Here is a 22,729-nt window from a genome sequence, read left to right on the forward strand (position 1 = left end):
CAGTATAACTTTAAGGTGGTAATTCTGTTTTTTACATTTTATTTGTTGCGCTCTTTCTCTCCCTTTTTACCTCTCTCTCTCTTTCTCTCTGAACCTGCTCTCTCTTTCTGCAATGTTTGCACTTGGGATACATAACAATGAGAACACACGCTGCGTGAGCAAACACAATCATTGGGAGTCCAAAGAACTATACAAAATGCGCAGACGCTGCACTGCAGTAGTTTCACTGTACAATGACGATTAACAGAGCAGCGTGGATCTAGCTGTTGATGGATATAATGAGAACAATGATAATGATTTTGATGATGGGGATACAGGTTGTGCTGATGATGATAATGATGATGTTGGTGGTTGTCCCTCCCCTTTTAGGCCTGTGGGCCCCGGTGAGAAGATGGACAGGATGAAGATAATCAAGCGGAGGCTGTCCATGTCTCTACGCAGTGCTCGGCCCGTCGACGACTCTCTGTCAGAGCTGGCAGAGCAGATGGCCTTGGATGAGCCGTCTGCCGCCAGGGACAATGGTGAGACACGTGAACACGTGCACTCACACACAGGTATACAAAAGCACCTTAACAGACACCATCACACAGACATACAACATGCATGAGGGGACCTTGCAGCGGACACACAAACTTCAAAATGTGAATAACTTCATATTATTATAGCTATACTGTATTCTGTCATTATCACATCTCACTGCATAACAGAAGAAAACACTTTAGGGAGGCAGCATGTGTTGTCATTATGATGAGGAGTAATTGTGTCACCTTAACGACGCACTTGGTCAACTGCAGGACATGCAGGAAGAAATTATTGCAGCAGATATTTCACTTTGTTCCACTCTTGTATGTCTTCCATGAACAATGAACGACTCCCTGGAACATGTGTTTGTTAAAACAGTATGTGCCTGTGTGAAAATGTTTTAATATGTATTAATGTTCACTACTTTCATGAAGGCATACAGACACGCACAACACAAAACTGACACATGGACACACAAGCTTCTCCTGAGATTTTTAACCTACCTTTATCATCACCTCATCAGCTTTGTCACCAGGACTTCACCCTTCATTTTACTTCACTAGTTAATCATCAGTAGCATACTTGAAATGTATGTGTATTCATGAAGCTCTATTGTTAATTTAGTTAAATTGATTTGTGTATTCACATGAGTAAAAGGGAAAGTCTTAGTTTCTAGATGAAAGTACAAAAAGCCATGTCATTCTCAGAAACTGTGGGTGCCATCTGCTGGGCAACCTCTAGGATTGCAGGACCCCTCTTTGGAAAAATCAGAGACCTCACCTGACATAAATGCTTTGTGTGTGTGTGTGTGTGTGTGTCAGGACATAGAGCGAGGGAGGTTGCCTCTCTTTCAGCAGATGCTTTGTCTCAGAGAAAAATACGGATAAAAGATAGACAGAAAGGAGAGAACAGGAACAATCTTAGTGTTCGACGGTACTGTGTTTTAGGCTAGAGATGTTGGCTACTAATTGTTGCAGCTCCTGGGCTGCTATTCATCCATACCACTACATGCTTAATTTCACTCCCTACCATCTCTGTACTCTTGCAATTTGTACATCCTTCCCTTTAGTATTTAATAGCCCGAACTACGTCAGTTCATATCCAGAAAGTTGGATGGAGGAAGTGATGTAGAGGATGAGGAGAGGGGCATTAAACTTTAACCACTGCACTGCATCTTGCACTTACCATCTCCTCTTGCTTTTTTTTCTTGCTGCATCAACCTTCCGACCCCCACTTCTGTATATATATTAGTCTGACAGTGCAAAAGAGCGGTAAAAAAACCCTCACAGTGCTAATTAGATGTTCCCGACCTCAGATCTGTTCTTCCACCGTATTTTTGGAGGCGAGACTGTGAAGGAATCTTGTGAGAATTTTAGATGAACATTAAACCCTAATGCTTGGAGATTACAGTGGAATTTGCAGCGCAGTGAGGTGGAAATTGACAGGACATGTGACACGTGGGCTTCCACCCACTCTCTGCACAAATGATTCATTAATACTAATGAACATGAAAGAAGGGTGATGATACATGTGTGCTGACAGTGTTCCACACATTGGTGAGGGATTATGTTATGGTTTACTTTGAAAAAGCAACTTTATTCATAAGCTTAAATCTGACCCACAACAGTTAGCTTAATATCCACTCTAGTTCTTCCATCAGTGGTTACTCTCTTACCTCTGTGGCCTTATTGTTCTGCTAGTTTTTCAAGTGCGTGTCTCTTTCTCACTGTTCTTCAAAATCAGTCTTTATCAGTCTATAACTCAACAAATTTTCTACTATGCATGCCTCATACCTCATACACTTTCCATGGCCATTTCTGTTGCTATATGCCACTAACATGAGTACAGCAGCTGTATAAATTCCTACCATTTGATCTATCACTACTACATGATGTACTGTTCCTATATGTTCTGCTACCTTCCTATGTCTGGTCTCTGTGTGACCTTGTGTCGTCTTTTTCCCTCCTTCTCTATTGCTCCCATTCCTTCCTAAAAATTCTGATTCTATTTTGCTGCTTCTTGATCCCTCTCTTTCTCTTATTCTTGTCTTGCTTTTACTGGTTTGTGTAAACCTGCTGTCCTCACTTTCTCATCTTCTCTCGCAACATCTTCTTGTCTCTCTTCGTTTTTTCCCTCTCCCTGGTTATCCGCCTGCATCACGTGTCTCAGAGCCCATGGTGGTGTGCGCCGTGCACCCTCCCGCCTCACACAGTGCCCCCTCCTTCCTGCGACAATATGCCGGTCATCTGGGCCGCACTGCCCTACGCAGAGAGCCAGGTGGGGGGCTGGAAAGAGACAGAGCCTACCTGAGCCTGCACAGAACTGGATCTCTGGGTACACACACACACACACACACACACTTTCACATTTTCACAGTGATGCATGCATGCATTGATAAGCACTATGAAAAACTTAAAGCTGTTGCATGTCCAAGTAAACTAGTTGAATTCGGAATTCCCGTTGAAAATGAAATTTAAATCAAATAACTGTACTTAAATACAATTTTGAGGTACTCTACTTGAGTATATCCATTTTATGCCACTTTGTATACTACATTTAAAGGTTCCATATTGTAAAAAGTGAGATTTCTGTCTATTTTTATAATAAAGCAAGTTCAGGTGCTATAAAAAAAACTGTCAGACAGACAGTATGAGAAAAATCATGTGTTTTTTAACATTAAAGCATGTAAACATGTTCTAGTTGAAACCCGAAATACAAGTATAAACCTGAAAATGAACATAACATGGGACCTTTTAAGAGCCACAGGTTATTGAAACAACTGGGTAATCCTCCCAACATTTACTATAAATCTGGAAGGCTAAAACTGTAATGACCTTAATCCAACATACACAAACACACACATGCATGCACTTGCTCACAGCGCCCACATGCTCACACCATCACTTTTCGTCTCCTTTCTGTCTGCATTATGTAATGGAACGTGTGGTCCATTGCTATATGGATCGCAATAATCTCATTTCCCACTGTGGCAGAACGGCTTATATCAGGAGCAGTGGGATGGAGTGAGGAAGGAAAAGTCAAGGATGGAGAGAAAGGCAAGGGGCTTACACTGGGATGTTGGAGATGGGTTTATAATGTAATGAAGCTTAGAAAATGGCGAGAGATTGATTATGGGAGACTGAGCGATAGAGAGGAAGAAAACTATAGATGGAAGGAGGGAGGGAGTGATGTTGTAGGAGAGTCACAATGGCTGCTTCAGAAGTCGTATTAGCTTTGTGCCGTGTATCCTCCGAGTCCTCGGCTGAGTGAACTGCAGACAGGCCACAATGATGCTCTTTGCATCCATTGAACTCTGGCTGACAAGAGAACTGGTCACATATCAAGAGCTGACAATTCATTAAGATCATGCAAGCTGGGAATAGGATAAGAATGGATGGATGAAACTTAGATGATCCCTGTCGAGACATAGGGACAGTAGCTAAAGTTTGTACATTTTCAATACTAACGCTAATAATACCAATACCAAAACAATACATTTTTTATGCATTACGACTAGAGACATGTTTTTCAAAGTTCTCAAATGTTAAATGCTGTCTGAACACAAGAAGCTGTAAAAAGAACTTTGCTTAAAATATAATAGTCCATCTGATCAATAAAAAAGTAAATTAGAATATGAATTGAACAAGAATTAATGTCAGCTTTATTTAAAAATATTATATTTATAATATATATACAGTATATAATTTGTTTTAAAATACAATGCAGTGGCAGTAGAATTATCAATACAGCAGTGTTAGGATGATAATGTTAATGTTGAAATTGATGTTGCAATGTTAATCTTTGGAGTTAATGTGGGGTTTTAAAGGGAGGGTTTGACATTTCAAGAAATGTGCTTATTCCTCCTATTCCCCCTGCTTTGAGTCTTAGCGCTATGCTAAGCTACACGTCTCCTGGCTCTAGCTTATTTAACAAACAGATACAGTAAAAGAGAGGTGTTGATCTTTTCATGTTGCACTCGTCATAAAGCAAATGAGCACATTTCCCAAGATGTCCAACTATTCTTTTAAACATGACAAATGTTAGAGCATGATAATGCATCTTAACTGTACGTATGACAAGGACAAAATGAAAATCAGCAGACTAGAATATATATATGTATATAATGCACAAATGTACCTGTGGCAGAGTCACTTCATTCTGTGAAATCTACTACTATCTCTGAGCTCAGGAAAAGCCCAAAATGGACATCACTTGACTCACAACCTAGAATGCTATTCTATTATTAAAAGTGTGATAATGTTTAGTTTGAAATGTAAAGATGCACGCTGTGTGCTGCGTGTTTTGCACTGGTTGGTCTCGCTGACTCACTGTGTGCCACTCAGCAGTCAGAGCACGTCGCACCCTTTTAATAGAGCGACATGATGATGCAATCTCTCTTTCCTGCTGCACTAAAGAGCTTGCCCACCCTTTCTCTCATTCTCTCTCTCCCTCCCTTTCTCTGCTTTTCTCTAACTTGCTTTATCCATCCATAGGAGAATTCGATTAAATTCACTTTTCATCTGTGTAAGTGGGGCTGACTGCAGGGTTATATGTGTATGCTAGATGCGTTTTGGCTAGTTGCCAGAGTCGAAGAGCTTTTACAGGTTTGTGATTCATTTGTTGCTAACTCGGGCCAACACCCACTCCCACCACACTGTACTTACAGTAAGGAAAGAGCAGCACCGCACTGTTTCGCTTTTCACCACTAACTTATCTCTTTCTCTGTGTAGATCTGTAGTTACACTGTTGAGGATTAGCCAGCCCTCCCGTCTGTTTTACCGAGAAAAAGGCCTACTCTCCTCAAAACCCATAGCAGGCTGCTATTTCTGATACTGTCACAGATATCTCCTCGTGTTCTTTTCTCCCCTCTGTCGCTTTCTCTCTACATACATCAAAATACTATATTTAACCTCAAGATTAAAGCAGACTGGGGAAGCTTTTCAGACCACCCTTATCTCCCCTTGTGTATACCATGAAAGTATGTGCCAGGGGTTTAATGTAATGCATTAATACTGCATTAATCGCTGTAGCCTTCTCCCTCACTCCCTACACTCTCGACCATTTGCTCACACTAACCCTCTTCTCTCACTCCCAGATTGGATTTAATAAGAACAACAGTGTGGGCTGCTTTTATGCAGTGGGTCTTGTAAGCTTTTTGTGTGTGTTAGGGCTTGCTGTTACATTAGCTTAACGCCTGAGGCAAAGGGAAAATGTGTCTAAAGAATGCTGGGGATTTTAGAGCTATATAGGAAAGGTAGAGGGTGGTTGAGGCATTGGGGACCAGGACATATGGAGCCGGTAGCTGATAGTTGGCACTCCGGTCCCACTAATTGAATAATAAGATTCCTTAGATGCAGATAAAAGGTTTGGAGGTAATTACGGCAGTCTAAATCTTCTCTCCCTCCAGCCTTGTGAGTGTGTTTCTCTATGTGTGTGTGTTCCTCAGGGATGTTTTATGCATTTTGATCTTTTTATTGTCTCACTATTGGAGGCATAGTGTGGTATGTATTGTACAAAAAGTACTATATTTTAATTGGAAGCTCAAATGAAACCAAAAAATGTGACAATAAAGATGTTTCATACAAGTTGGCACGACAGTGAACAAGACCTTGAAGGGAGTGAGAAGCTGTGTGGAAGTGGTTGCAGAGCAAGAAAGAAATCTTTGATGTATACAGTTGCACTTTGAATACAAAGAGACAGGGATTCAGGGTTGGGTGGAGGGCTGAGTGGCGATCTTTTGTCCTCGAATTTTTGAGCTCAGGCATGCAGCACTCTACATCAATATATCTCTGTCAATGCATTGTAAATGGCCATTACTCTTTATTTGGGATCTTGGATTTAATGTATAGAGTGAAATGTTTATTTTAATAAACATTCCACACATAGCTAGATTTAAAATGTTTACATGATGTATTAAGTATACAGCACGCAGATGATCACATATATTTACTTTTCTAAGCCATTAGCTGTTTCAAGTGTGGTTATCTATTTATGTAAGTAGTCTTAAAGTTAAATGCATCATTGACATGTAAGGGTGAGAGAGCTTTTCTGCATGAGCGTGTTTTGTCAGTTAAGGCCTAAAAGACAACCTGATTATTGACATGAAGGGTGAGACGGTGAGGTTTTATTTCATGGTTGTTGCACACATTTGTACTTTGTTAATGGAACTATACTCAAGATATAGAGCATTAATGTAGCAGCAAACGAATATTTCCTATACAAAGATATAATGAAGGTCCTGAGCAGAGGAATAAGTCACGTGATCCACGTTTCTCTGTTGCTTGTTTTGATAGGCGCTCCAGCCGCCCATGTATGTTAGTGAATGTGAGTGGCTAGCATGTCGATATAAGATGATGAGATGACAAAGAGCCAGTATTTGATGAGTTGGGGTACGGTCTGTGATGCTGTGTGGAGACAATCTCAGCACTTATTTTTTTTCAGTATTTTGAGTACAGCATCTGAAATTAAAAATAAAATGTCTTTTTTTATTATAAAATAAGTCGGGTGCTATATAAATAATGTGGAAGTATCAAAATGCTCAGAAAAATTCCCTTCAAACTAGCCATCTGGACTTCCATACGATTGTGATGACACAAGTACCGTGTATACAGTGCCTTGCGAAAGTATTCGGCCCCCTTGAACCTTTCAACATTTCGCCACATTTCAGGCTTCAAACATAAAGATATAAAAGTGTCATTTTTTGTCAAGAATCAACAACAAGTAGGACACAATCGTGAAATGGAACGAAATTTATTGGATACTTTAAACTTTTTTAACAAATAAAAAACTGAAAAGTGGGGCGTGCAATATTATTCGGCCCCTTTACTTTCAGTGCAGCAAACTCACTCCAGAAGTTCAGTGAGGATCTTTGAATGATCCAATGTTGTCCTAAATGACTGATGATGATAAATAGAATGCACCTGTGTGTAATCAAGTCTCCGTATAAATGCACCTGCTCTTTGATAGTCTCAGGGTTCTGTTTAAAGCGCAGAGAGAACCATGAAGACAAAGGAACACACCAGGCAGGTCCGAGATACTGTTGTGGAGAAGTTTAAAGCCGGATTTGGATACAAAAAGATTTCCCAAGCTTTAAACATCTCTAGGAGCACTGTGCAAGCAATTATATTGATGGAAGGAGTATCAGACCACTGCAAATCTACCAAGACCCGGCCGTCCCTCCAAACTTTCATCTCAAACAAGGAGAAGACTGATTAGAGATGCAGCCAAGAGGCCCATGATCACTCTGGATGAACTGCAGATAACTACAGCTGAGGTGGGGGAGTCTGTCCATAGGACAACAATCAGTCGTGCACTGCACAAATCTGGCCTTAATGGAAGAGTGGCAAGAAGAAAGCCATTTCTCAAAGATATCCATAAAAAGTCTCGTTTAAAGTTTGCCACAAGCCACCTGGGAGACACACCAAACATGTGGAAGAAGGTGCTCTGGTCAGATGAAACCAAAGTCGAACTTTTTGGCCACAATGCAAAACGATATGTTTGGCGTAAAAGCAACACAGCTCATCACCCTGAACACACCATCCCCACTGTCAAACATGGTGGTGGCAGCATCATGGTTTGGGCCTGCTTTTCTTCAGCACAGACAGGGAAGATGGCTACAATTGATGGGAAGATGGATGGAGCCAAATACAGGACCATTCTGGAAGAAAACCTGTTGGAGTCTGCAAAAGACCTGAGACTGGGACGGAGATTTATCTTCCAACAGGACAATGATCCAAAACATAAAGCCAAATCTACAATGGAATGGTTCACAAATAGACATATCCAGGTGTTAGAATGGCCAAGTCAAAGTCCAGACCTGAATCCAATCGAGAATCTGTGGAAAGAGCTGAAGACTGCTGTTCACAAACGCTCTCCATCCAACCTCACTGAGCTCGAGCTGTTTTGCAAGGAAGAATGGGCAAGAATTCCAGTCTCTCGATGTGCAAAACTGATAGAGACATACCCCAAGCGACTTGCAGCTGTAATTGCAGCAAAAGGTGGCGCTACAAAGTATTAGCGCAAGGGGGCCGAATAATATTGCACGCCCCACTTTTCAGTTTTTTATTTGTTAAAAAAGTTTAAAGTATCCAATAAATTTCGTTCCACTTCACGATTGTGTCCTACTTGTTGTTGATTCTTGACAAAAAATGACACTTTTATATCTTTATGTTTGAAGCCTGAAATGTGGCGAAATGTTGAAAGGTTCAAGGGGGCCGAATACTTTCGCAAGGCACTGTATACTGTATATATAGGTTACATCGGAAAGTGCTGCTACATCGCTGTTACAGTCATCCCGGCTGCAATAACGATGCAGATAGGCCGAGAGCACAGATGTGGACGACCCAAAACCCTGACAAATCAGAGCAGACAGGGCTTTTTGAGAAGGGGGAAGGGGGGGGCTTAAAGAGACAGACGCTAAAAGGGTGTGTTTTAGAAGAGGAATACAGGTATATCCAGACAGAAGGTATGAGACAAAATAATGTTTTTTGATAATTGAAGCATGTAATCATGTTTTAGTTGAAACCCAAATATACAGTTAACCTGAACATAAGCATAACATAGGACATTTATGCGTGCCCAGTGGCTCAGCGGGCCAGGTTCAACTCCGACCTGCGAACCTTTGCTGCCTGTCATCCCCCCTCTCTCTCGCCCCCGTTTTTTGTCAATCTTCAGCTGTACTTTGAAATAAAGCCACACAAAGACCACAAAAAACGTAAAAAATATATCAGACCTTTAATCCTTGATAATATTATGAGGAAATATGGCATCTAATACTTAATCTCACTGACATTTAAAGCTGCCATTAAACATATTTACGTATTTTCGCATTTTCACACCACTATTTTCACGGAGGGTGGAATGATCCATGGATCCAAAGGAAACATAAAGGGAGATATGCACACACACACACACACACACACACACACACACACACACACACACACACACACACACACACACACACACACACACACACACACACACGCACAACAGCCAACACACTGGTGGTAGCATATCTCTCAAAAAGGCATTACAGCGGGATTGGAAGGATTGTCCTCTGTCATCTTTAGAAAATATACTTACATCAGACAGTTTTTTTTACAAAAATACATCGATTACTTTAATATCCTGGACCTGTTATTTCCAGTGGTGGAAGCATTCACATTCTCTTTCGTACTGTAAAAATACTCCATTATAAATAAAGGTTCTGTCTGTATATACTAAAGCAAATATACAGACTGATTAGTAACTAAATAAAAAAAAAAGTACTCATGCAGAATGGCCCTTGTAACTTGTAATTATCATTATATTAATAGACCATTCACCAATTATTGATGCATTAACGTGTAAGTTTAAGTTTATTTATAGCTAACCCCTTGAGATGGACAGTGTTATTTTGCAACAGTAAATGGATCACATTAAGAAAATAATAGGACCTTCAAGCCCTTGATTCCTGTGCTGCTAACCCCTTCAGTCCATTAGGCACATTTTATTTGTAAGGAAAGTTTGGGATCTGTTTAGACAAAACATGGGTGTTTTCATGTGCAGCGAAAACATTTATCAGGATAAACACTTCTACATCCTGCTGAATAGTTCCTTGTGTGATATTTCAATAAGGGATGTTTGTTCATATTGTGTTTACTCTGCAGGTGTGTCACATAGAGCCATGTATGTGTGTAGTTTTTATAGGGATGCACAGTTACCGTGGGTGCCGTAGCAATTATGTTAGGGATAGCACATGTGTATGGGTCATCGGGTTGAGAATGAATAATGGCCTGTGCTTCAGGTCCATGGGGAAAAAGGAGGGGGAAAGAGAAACAGGGAGATGGAGAGAGGCTGTATGAAAGGGAGAAGATGGGAGCTAGGACACCAGAGGCACGTCACTCAAAAGCCTCAGGGTTTCAATTTCTGTCCTAGAGAGTGATAAGCATGAGGAGGCAGAGTGGAGAGGAGGGAAGGAGTCAGAGATACAGAAGGCGAATGAGATGTAGTGATAGAGAAGGAGTGAAAGAAAGAGGCTGATCAGTCAGAAAATGTTGTCATCCGCTTCTGAATAGAAAGATTGTTCTTTAGATTTAACACCATCTCTAGACCCAGATGGAGAAGAGTGAGTGAGGGAGAGGTAGAGACAGGAGAAGGGTGAGCGCGAGAGAGAGAGCAAGAGAGAGAGAGAGAGAGATCGCGAGAGCGCGAGAGAGCGAGTAAGCAAGAGTGAGAGCGAGTGAGAGAGAGAGAGCGAGTGAGCAAGAGAGAGAGAGAGAGAGAGAGAGAGAGAGATTAGTATCACATGAGAGGGAGGAGAGTAATAGCAAGGTGAAGGGAGGGTGCAAGAAGACTAACAGCACTGATAGGGGCGCCAGAAGCAAGGAGGGAGCAATCGAGAGAGGGGAGTGGAAAAGAGGGGAGCAGGACAACAGACTGAATAGAGTAGCATGCTGAATATCAGTGGAATAACAGAGAAGAGATCTGAGTGAAGGAGAAAAACAAACAATGGGAAATGAAAAAGTAACAAGAGAGAAAGTGCGGAGGAAAGAGCAGGGAGCAAAGAGGTCAGACAGTTGAAAATGAGGCAGGTGAAAGTGTTTTTCTTCCTTGGAGGAGCTTTAAGCTTAGTGTGTTTGATTAAACTTAAATGATTAAATTATATTAGATGGAAACAGAACACCTGTTATTCCGAGATGATGGGGTGTAACAGTTTTCAGCTTGTGTGCATTGGATTGTCTCTGCAGCATTCTGCCTACCTGCACAGTATTTGACCTTCCTCAGTCAGCAAGCAGAGTGTGACTGCAGAGAGAAAAAGAGCGAAAGAAGGAGAGGTGGAGAGAGGGAGTGTCTACAGGAAAATAGAGAGAGAGAGAGAGAGAGAGGAGAGAGAGAGAGAGAGAGAGAGAGAGAGAGTGTGTGTTTAAGTGGAGTAGTAGCAGAGGGAGTTGTTGCATTGTGATTAGTGTGCTTGTGCAGTCTACACTGTCCTCCCGATGTAAGATCTGTTCTCTACTGCATGAGACTGAAGATTGGATTGTGACTTTAAACAGCCATAACTCCTGAAGCCCCACCCAGACCTCACCCAGACTGGACTAAAATGATTTCCACTCTTTGCCAAAGCCCAGATTTTTCCCCATCTCTTTGTGAAATGTATTTTTGAATTTTTAATCACACTTCCATCTTGAGTGTTTTGAACCTCCTGGAACAATGGATACGTCAGGTAACCCCCAAGCTAGCTCTGCACGTGCTCCGAGCGTGGGAGACTCAAGGATGGGGGAGGCTAGAATAGGAGAGGGGATAAGAATGGGTGAGAGAGACACCCCACTCAGGCTGTCACCTTTCCGTATGCTTCGAGTGCTGGACTCATGCCGGCCTCCAAGAAACCGCATTGGTGAGTCTCCATCATCAAGTTCATTTACATTTCATCAGTTTCAGACTATACCCATTGACAGCAGTTTAATAACAATATGTATGAGTTCCATAGATTTTTCAGAGGTAAAATGTTGTTCAATAGATGACACTGTAAGTAACTGTACATCTGTACTGTACAACTTGTGCTATACAGAGGACTAGAATAGTTGCATTCCCGGTGCATTAACACATGTGATATTTTTACTCATGGGACGTTAAATTAAGATTAAACATGTGTCCTGAGGTTTAATTCGAGATGAATACATGGATTTATGTTAAGCAGCTTCCTCTCAGAATCTGCTGATGATACAACTTTGAAAATCTTATTAACAATAATTTATTAATTTCAAACAATTATTTCTTTTATGTGGCTGGTTTAAAGATTAGGGATGCAGTGGTTGGCCCTGGGTGTGTGTGTTAGTATCTTCAGGGATGCCACAGACTCCTTTGAGAGGTGAACAGGCCTTCAAGTTCATCTTTATTCATTTTTTATCCATTTGCTTGTCAGCACAACTGCTGCGGTATCTCTATTCCTAACGCTCATGCCAAATTCAGACAATACGCTGTATTCAAAAACTGTTTTGACAACCTCTGGCCTAAGAGCAAAAAGAAGAAGTAAAATGAGTCAGTTCAAAGCACAGTAATAATATAAGGTAATGCATTGGATGTAGACAGTGACTACTAGGCCTGTGAATATTCTCATTTGTCCAGGTCATCGTTATCCCCAAAGCAAATTTTCAGTCAAAAGCAGTTTGTGTACACAACTGACCAGGCTGGGACTGGTCCCAGTCTGGACCAGTCCCAGTCTGGACCAGTCCCAGCCTTGTCAGTTGCTTACACGAACTGATGAAGCCTCCTGGATGAGAGGTGAAACGTCTTCCTAGACAAATAACCAAGTCCAGTTGCTTTTGACTGAAATTGCTTTGAGGATACAGTGACAGTCGTAATTCTACTAGTGCACTCTTGAACGTCCTACTGAACTCGATGACTGGCCTTGGACCCCAATATTCCTATTCCTCTTTGAAGAGCTCTTGAAGCAAAATTTGTTCTTACTTTACTTCTTTTAACATCCTTTCCACTGGCTTTTCAATCATTATCTGAGGCCTTGCCAAGATTTGCCAGAGATAGACCTGCCAGCTAAGTGGAGTGCATGCAGAGTTTGGAGGGGAAGGAATAGTCCTAAAAGCAACCCACTCATTCTTCCAGACGTGCTAGCAGGGAGTCAGCAACCCTAACTAGGCCAGCCTGGCTCCACACAGGGAGGCAGTGGTAGCTCATGACATTTACTGTCTGCTCTTTGTCTGCTATGGAAATGGAGCAGAAAGAACCTGCAGGAAAAGAAAAGAATGTTCCGTTTGATCGAGAAGTGCAGTATATGTGAGTTTACTTGTATGTGAGAGAAAGTGTGTTGCTGGTGTATGAGAGGCAAATACAAGTGTTGTATGTGTTAGCAGAACATCATATAATTGTTTCCAGGTTCAGGTTGTGGAATTTTCCTCTCAGGTCATTCACCTTGTCTGCTCCACCCGCATCTCCTTGACTGTTTACACAAACAGACAAGATCAGGACCTCTCTGAAAGTGAGACAGACCTGTGACTTAATAGCAATACTGGATACTCACTTGTCATGAGTGTGTGGTCATGTGTGTGCGTCTGTCAGTATGTAGATGTCCTGGATCAATTTCCCCACACTCTGGTGTCAGTTACCTTGAGTTTAATGTTTCACCATCAGGGTTGATTCCTGATATGACTACTGACTACTCAATTTTCGTACCATGCTACTCTGCATGCATGCCCTGTATTCTTATGTCTGTCTTTGAGGCCACAGGCAGTACATCAGACTTGTGTTTTGCTAATGAGCATATGCTGTTTTTGTCAACAGATAGTTAGACCAATGGACAGGATGTAGGCTGAAATAAGCAGCTGGGATCAACACAGGTAGTTGACTGTTTGTGAGCTTAAGAGGCAGGGGGCATATGAACACAAGGTGCTCAAAAAACACATTATTTTTCTCTTACTGTGTGATTATACCTGTGTTTACCCTCTGTCTGAAGCAAGCTAACTAAAAAGTATGGAGGTATACATCAAGTATACATACAAATATTTCCAAAGGTGGTTTCTTTTAGGTAGTTTTTATAACACTTACACTGGAGTTCAAAATTAGAGAACAAATAATTGGTACTTGATTAATTCTGAAAGACTGTTATTTTTGATTGTTCAGAATTGGATCAAAAATCCGCTGTGGCTATACCAGTGCTGTACTAGCAGTTTTTTTTGTTTTTTTTTAAACAGCCGAGGCAACCTTTATTTTGTGAATAGAAACAGTAAGCAAAGTTAGTGAACAGTAACCATTGTGTCAGAAGAGAAGATTTAAACAATGTTTTCTTAGAACCATAGTACTATAGGTATGCTCACTTTTCTGATGTTTGGTTTCAATTAGTTATTTGATGCAATAACAATGGGTGAAACGTCATGATTGACAGCTGTGATTGATTTGTGAATCCTTGGGCTGGTGTATGTGCGGGACTACGTTATCACTACTGTGCAGTCTCTGGCGCCAAAATAACAAAACGGCAGCACCCATATCAAGGATATTTTGGCATCACTTTTTTACAGTGGTAGGAAGTGGAAATGGCTGTCTCTTTGTGACATCACAACTCTACTTAAGTCCTGACGACTCGTAAAGGCACAGTTTTTGAATACCAGCTGTGTGCATTTCTCTGTGGACTGAATGTTTCGATACCTTCACAGTATTTATGTTCCTGCTTTATTATAAAAAAAAAAAAGACATGGATATCTCACTTTTTACTACATGGGACCTTTAAAATAATTTGTTTGCATTTATGTATCTTACCACGGAAGCCCTAAAAGGTCATACATTACATACATTTTATTTCCTCTGTTTTCCCGGGAGAAGAAGATAATTTTCCTAATTACCTCTGTTTTCTCGTGATAACAAGATAATTAATTTGAGATCTGGAGAATCAGTGTAGCAATGTCAGAGGAGCAGGAGAATATCGATCACCATCACATATCTCTTCAATCAAGGCCTGTCAGGCTGAAATAACTTTATGCCTTTTTATTACAGATAGTCTTCACATTAGTGTGCATCATCTAAGAAGACGGTTATTAAGGATTCACCTTTATCAGAGGCACGAGTGAGCCTGAGGTCCTCATTAACTAGAGTTTTTTTTTAATAAACTTTATTGTCAACAATATTATACCACAACAATATAAATACCAGTACAGGAAGGTGTTTTACAATGTGCACATAAATATATATAGTATACTTTTATAACAGTAAATAACCAAGTGAAAACATCTGAGTGTCAATAGTGTATCTATCAAATTAATTATCTCGTTATCATGGGAAAACGGATCATAATTATCTCGTTATCACAAGAAAACGAAGTGAAATTTTCCTGTTACCACGAGAAAATGGAGGTATTATCTCATTATCACGGGAAAACAGAGGAAATAAAATGTATGTTATGTATGACCATTTAGGGCTTCCGTATCTTACAGAATTTATTACAGTCATTATTTATTCTATAGCTACTCATTTATTTTATTTGTTTATTTATTATTGAATCATTTGGGGCTCCACAAATGCATATTATATCATGATTTTTATGCTTAACATATTATGAATCAATTGCATCAACTCTATAAGCCAGTGAGCTTCATTTTGCTGATACACTGCTTATTAAGTCCATAGTCCATCTTTTCCATTCTTCAGCCCTAAGACAGAACCTGTATACCAGCTTGCCTTGACTACACAAAAGAGACACACACAAAATGAACTAGAATCAGTCTCAGGTGGTGTTGCCCCACTCCACCGCTGACAGACAGTGCACTATAATAAATAGCTTTACCTATCCGGCCTCTCAATTGCTCTATCTCACGGCTGACGTGCCATAATGACTCAAGGGACTTATTTATCTTTCAGCTTATTCCTCCTCTCCTTTTTCCCACTGAAAACCTCATCCTGATCCCCTAATCTTCCCTCTATCAGTCACTTGCCTATGGTGGTTCTTTAAAATGTAAACAGTAGATGAGGGTGAGGTTGTTTATGGTGTGAAGTATGTTATATTTTCATTTTTATTCTTTAGCAGTAGGTTAAGATTGTTAGGATTGAGCTTTAACATCTGGCTGTTCCTCTCGTAAGCAGTTTCTTCTACCAAACACAAGCCAAACACGCACACACACACACACACACACACACACACACACACACACACACACACACACACACACACACACACACACACACACACACACACACACACACACACACACACACACACACACACACACACACACACACACACACACACACACACACACACACATGACCCAGACCTGAGAGCTATCAGGCACCATACACTGAAAACCCAAAGGGAGACCCTTCCCCCCACATATACACCGACACCATTGATGGAAGTAGTCCTGTCTGCTGCACCGTAACTCATTAATCAGATTGATTCTGGGGGTAATGGCGGTGTGGGGGGCGGCAAGCAAAGAAGGGAAGGCTCTCATTGCATGCAGGGCGATATCGATCTCTGACCTCCTCGTCTTACCAATAGCATTTCATACACACTCGGCTAACACCCCTGCATGCTTGGTGGTACAATCCATTGTCTGGGGATTGGGACCCTACTATGTCTTTCTCAGTTGGGCGAATGAATTCTAAGAGAGACAAAATGTTGTGTCCTCTGATGGCTACATGGAGAGAGTGATAGAGGAGGAGAGGAGAGTGAAAGAGGAAATAGTACCATCAAACAAAACAAAAAAGCTGTCCAAAAGACCTGAGTTGGATGGAGGTACAGTGCAATTCCTGACAATAACAGTCGTTTTGTGTCTCTGTGTTGTAGGTATCGTTCATGAAAATGTGAAGATGGGTTCAGACGGGGAGAGCGACCAGGCGTCCGGGACGTCTTCTGATGAGGTCCAGAGTCCAGTCAGGGTCCGTATGAGGAACAACCACCATCGGCGCATTTCTAATGAGGTAAGGGAAGTCAGAGACACATCTCACAGATTACACCTTCGCTCTGTCCACACCTACTCCTTCACTATGCAGCATTCCCTACACACTATATAGAGAATATAATGCAGAGGACTATATATTGTTTTAGATGGTAGAGCTAGATGCCCATGTTTCCGCTGATATTAGTTTATTGTAGATATTGTTTAGCAGTATCGGTATATTTGTCGGCCGATACGTAAAAATAGATTGCAGTACCGTAATACTAAACTAGGTTTGAGTTAACTTTGAAACTTGGATCATGACATGACAAGTAAGCATTGTTGAATATCGCAATAACGATACTACATGAGATACATATGCTGATATTAAAGTGTACTCAGTACTGCCGTTTTGCTGCTTTCAGTTTACTGCTAAAACGCAATAAATTGCCTGTTGAATCCAAAAAAACGGAAGGGAAGTTATTTCCAACATTCTTTTATTGAACAATTTGAACTGAACACAAAAGGCATCAATAAAAAATGAATGATAGTTACATTTTAAAATGGCATTTTCTACTGATACTCTATTTGAACTAACTAAAAAAATCCATGCGTGCAATAACAGTCTTTTCGATGTGTTTATTGAGCAAGTTGACATAGCAACGTTGAAAATAAAAAAAGATAATATATTGTGCAGCCTTAATTTTTGCAATCTAAAACGACGGCACAATGAGCTTCACTCTGCATCGGAAAATGTATTTTAAATAATTGTCCAAAGGTCCAAAAAATGTTCCCCAGCAGAAGCAGTCCAACGATAAATCAAAAATCACTTTTCGCTTTCAAGCACAATAAAATATAGAAAGAATTTCAGTTCGTTTAAATCTGTTTTAGTTGTTTTTTGTAGGAGTGAATCATCTTCATCTTCTCAAACTAAATACTCTTCCCAAACAATTTAACAAACTATCGTGGAACAAGTGAATCTCCAACGCTGTCGCGTTTTCTGAGAATTGTAAACACGCAACCATGTAGAGACAGAATTCACATGACGTTGTGCAAATAAGATCAATAACATAAGGCTGCTTAGTTTTTTTACTAAAAGGACAAGGTATAGAGCTGTTCTTTAGGAAAGGTATCCTTAAATGACTCCTGTTGTATTCTGACGCTATTCAGAAAATATAATTAAATAAAATTAACTTCATTTTCAAGGGGGGTGGGGGGTGCTGTTGCCGTGGTGGGGCGCCCCCCTAATATAATGGTAGGGGAGACACTGTATTTCTTAACTTTTTTGTCATGGGATTATATGAATCCAGGAATTAGATTATATACTGTGATGGACTACTGTTCACTCGAAAAGTGAATGATACAGATCCAGCTTTAACATACAGTTAGGCAGCTGTATTAGAGAAAATGCCTCTGGACACACAGGCTGCTGCCTCCGACTGCTGTGAAAAGTGGAAGGGACTAATTTAGACCATTTTTACCACAGAGAGAAAGGGGGGGGGGGGGTATGAAGGAGAGAAAAATGCTGGGGTGAGAGAGTATTCATTGATGTAGGAATAATTCTTGGTATGACAAAGGAAGAGGAGATCCAGAGGAACAGGGCTCAGGAGGTGATAAGAGAGAGGAGGGAGAAGCAGAGATGGAGGACAAAATGACGATGCGAGAGCACCAAAAAAAACAATGTTTTTCGTCTCAGCCACCCCCCTCCGTTCACCCCTTCCCCCCATCTGCCTTTCTCCCCTCAGGAATCTGCCCAATCCTCTCTTCTCTGCTCCTACTTTCCCCCTCCTCCTCCTCCTTTTTCCTTCTCCTTCTCCTCTGAGCATGTGGATGGCATTCTACCACAGTGCCAGCCTTTCTCTTTCTCTCAGTCTCTCTCGGTCTCTCCCTCTCTCGGCCTCTCTCTCTCTCTATCTTTCTCTATCTCTCTCTCTCGGTCTCTCTCTCACTCTCGGTCTCTCTCTCTCTCTCTCTCTCTCTGTGTGTGCAGTCATGTGGCAGGTCAGAGACATGCATCGTGGAAAAAGCATGTGTGTGAATGTATAGAAAGACACGTTTAAGGAGGACAATGAGGGAGCTACTAGAGCTGTTTTGCATTGTGAGTATGGGGACACATGTGTTTGTTTGTGGGTCTTTATTCAATTTAAACCAGTGTATAAGAGGGCATGGGTGTCATTTTGGCCATTGTTGCCCTATTCAAAAGGACTATGGACAGTTCACGTTTGTTTTGGTGATCAGAAGTCACTGGCTTTATGATTTGCATGACATATAAAGTACACTTGTAGAAAAGCTGAAGAAATAAGTATTTCTCTGGAGGTAATATGCAGCTTTAGTCTTTTATTCTCATGGTATTGCGGTGCTTGCCTTCCATGCATTTTCTCTTATATGATTCACACATTCACTGGAGCTTACAAATGTGTAAATTACTCAGGTCAAAGTCTGTAGTTCATGGTAGAGCATGTGTTTGTAGCTTATTTTTCATGACCTGCTTATGCAGTCTGCAGAGCATGCAGAGCGTTTTCAGTGTGTGTGAGTATATGTTTTCAGGCTGTATGTCGAAAACTGTGCATCGACTTTCCTTAGGGTGATGGCTTGTATGTAATACTGCATGTTGTTACCTTAGCCAATGAGTGTTGATAAAACCATTACAGGCGTAAAATCCCTCTGCCTTTCATCTTCAGCCATACATACAATCTCTACCCCCCTCCCACACACAGGCTTAGATGTAAACACACATAACACATCCAGGACACATACAGTACCGTGGGGCTGTTGGTAATGGGGCAGCCAGCCACCGCTGCCATGGAAACAACATATGATTGGCACCTTGCCAGTGTCCTACATGGATAACCCATAGGGGCAATGCATTGTGGGAAGAATAGCATCTCACATATTGTATTCAAGTGGAAGTGGAAGTTATTCCAGTTGATGTGGAGTAGGTAGATCAGAGGTATTCAGTCTACACGGTAAAATCTATCAATAACAAAAAAAAGTTATGATCAAAGTGTAATCCTCAAAATAATGTATAAAAATCTTGTCATCTCAGGCAAATAGTACACAGACCAGTACGCAAACTCCAACAGAAGTCAACTACACTAGGCAGAAGACCAGGAGATGAAAGTATCAAACATGTTTGATATTAAAAACAGTTCCAGATGTTTCTAGATTAGTTTATGAGAATAGAAACTTTTCACTCTGTCGACAGTGTATTCTACAAATTAGCCTGTTTCTTGCCAGGAAGTTGCCTGGAACAGGTCCCATCACGTAGTGGCCTTGTTATGAGCTTTCATTTGGTCCCACTAGACATGAATTTCGTTCATATTATTATTCGTCTTTCACAACAGCAGCAGTTGGCACCTGTTGTTGGCACAAAATTAGGCAGGGTAACCAAAGCTTGAGAGAGATTTGCCAGAGCACAATTATCAATTTAGGCAAAGTTAGTCAAAAAAGTTGTCAAAGGGCCAAGAAATATGATGTCTCATAATGTAACACAATGGGAGGATGAAGATGATGATGGTTGGTTAATACACTGGTCAATGCTGAGCCTGTTTGAGATGTTCAAATGTAATAACAAAGACAAGAATGTCACAGTTTTGCATTTTAACTTCTTTTAAATAACTGATTATTTTCACTTATTTTATTTATTTTATTTTTTAATATTACAGTACATTACACAACATTTAAAAGTCATAGGGTTACAGATTTAAGAAAAAAAAAAACCGGACTGATATATTTTATCCTGATTCATGCCTGATTTATATTTCTAACCCCTTTTCCTCCTCTTAAACCCCCCTCCTCTCTCTCTCTCTCTCTGTGTTTCAGGATATAAACAAACGTTTGTCTCTCCCAGCTGACATCAGGCTACCGGAGGGCTACTTGGAGAAGTTTGCCATGAACAGCCCGCCCTTTGACAAGCCCATGAGCCGCAGGTTACGGCGCGCTTCACTGGTCAGTGCTCATTGTGTCTGTGTGTATATTTGAAATTTGTGTATATATGTATGGGAAGCAGCTGAAACTACAGTAGCATCATTCAGCTGCTTTGGTGATGTTTTGGTTGCTTCTTAGCATCTGCATGTGTATTTTTGTGAGCACCGCTTGGTTTGTGCTGCTCTTTTGCTGTTGCTGCTTTGTTTTGAAACAAAAGTAATGTGAACTTTCACTGCTACTGTGCACAAGTAAAATGGTTGACTGAGGCCATTTATAACCTCTGACACACTCACCCACCGAAAACACACAAACGTAGACTCATTTTAAACACCTTTGTTAAGAGTTAGGCTATAGAGCTTACAATGGCTCAGTAGGGGGATGAATTATGAATTAATTCTGTATTATGTATCCAGGCCAAGAGCATTATGGGTATGAAACTGGGGGTAGGACAGAGAGGAGGGGTTTCAGAATCAGAACGCCTTTTATTGTCACTATACACATGTATAATGTGATTAAAAGCAGCTCCTTCTCAGTGCAGACATGTTTGTAGAATATAAGAATACAATATAGAATGTAATAAATAGAGCAAAAAAACAAAACAAAGGGGGGTAGGGGGCTAAGGTGCACAGTTCTGCGGCGATATATACATATCCATAAAAAGAATAAATAGGATTTCTATTTCTCTTTCCATCAAGGAGGGGAGAGGGCAGCCGATGATCTTTTGTTACAAGATGGACAGAGTGGGATGATGGATAGAAATAGGCAGATATTCATGAATATGCAGACTGTGCCTTTAAACCCCTTTGTGTTGCTGCTCAAGTACTCTTGCTCTTTTACGTGTTTTTTTTTTATTGGTCAGAGTTTATTCGATTTTACTCATAAAGCGAGAGTGCACTGCACTCAGTTTCACCCATTCTTGCTGAGACTTTCTGTCAGCCTGCTTTACTAATACATTTAACTTTAAAAACGATTACCCAAAGCTTACTAACCGAAAGAATTTGCCCTCCATCAACTGTTTTTTTGCTGTAATTATTGAACATGGTGCCCTGCATCCGGCTCTCAGCTTGAAGCGATTTAATGACGCAGCTTTTCTGCAGGAGTTTCAAAGAGATGAAAGGAAAGAATCTTTGAACCGAGGTTTGTAGGGAAGAAGAGAGGTCTATTATGTAAGGGTGGGTGAGAAGAAGGGGTTAGAATTTGTGTCTTCACAATGTAAATGAGTAGCGGACATTTGCTAACATGTTGGGTCTGTCCACTTGTGTGTAGCTGTGTACCTTTAGGGTTGTTATTGTATGCATGTGATGTAATAGGTCAATCAATAATTCAGCAGCAGTTTCAGACTCATCTGCTGCAGCTCCTCTCCTGACAAGGATTACACACCGGGACACCTTGAAATGAGCCAGAGAGTGAGGAAGAGGGAGGGAAAGATGCAGGAAGGAATGACTAGAGAATTTTAAAGGGGAAATACTATGCTCATTTTCAGGTTCTTACTTGTATTTTGTGTATCTGCTACATTTTTACAGGATTAAATGTTAAGAAAAAGCATTTTTTTTCCCTCATACTGTTTGTCTGAATATACCTGTATTTACCCTCTGACTGAATTGCTAGCTTTTGGTTGAAGAGCAGGAAAGGAAAGGTGTAATTTGCCTCCTGCTGAGTGTATATAGGAAGCTACAGCACAGCTAGATTGTTTTTTTTAGAGAAGTTAATATTGTTTACTATATTTAGTGTTGTGCACCCTTGCAGAAATATATTTTTGTCTGTGTAGTACACTATTTGCACTTAGAATATCTCAGGCCTACTTTGGACTCACCCTGAGCTGGAGCTAATTAGGACAGGGCTTTTACACATTCCTCAAAGAGTTTAACTGCCCCTTAGGTCAGTTTGAGAACCTGTAGCTGAAACTAACAAGAAATTTG

The 22,729-nt window shown here is 40.7% G+C and overlaps 1 protein-coding gene across 8 annotated transcripts in view; it reads left to right on the plus strand.

The window, feature by feature from the left end:
- LOC310951821 (cyclin-dependent kinase 17-like) overlaps positions 1-22,729 on the plus strand; it is a 44,980-nt gene that overhangs the window by 6,344 nt on the left and 15,907 nt on the right. For 5 of the 8 annotated variants that reach the window (XR_014593352.1, XR_014593353.1, XM_083920243.1 and 2 more), the window contains exons 2-5: positions 370-554; positions 2,692-2,856; positions 16,793-16,926; positions 20,706-20,831. Coding sequence is in view for 6 of the 8 variants with exons in the window: in XM_083920243.1 (XP_083776369.1) it covers positions 392-554; positions 2,692-2,856; positions 16,793-16,926; positions 20,706-20,831 (588 nt within the window). In the remaining 2 variants the exon portion in view is untranslated. The remainder of the gene's footprint in view (positions 1-369; positions 555-2,691; positions 2,857-16,792; positions 16,927-20,705; positions 20,832-22,729) is intronic. The other 3 variants (XM_083920244.1, XM_083920246.1, XM_083920247.1) reach the window with 3 other exon arrangements.

This window comes from Echiichthys vipera, assembly GCF_963691815.1.
Source record: "Echiichthys vipera genome assembly, chromosome: 9".
NCBI lineage: Eukaryota > Metazoa > Chordata > Actinopteri > Perciformes > Trachinidae > Echiichthys > Echiichthys vipera.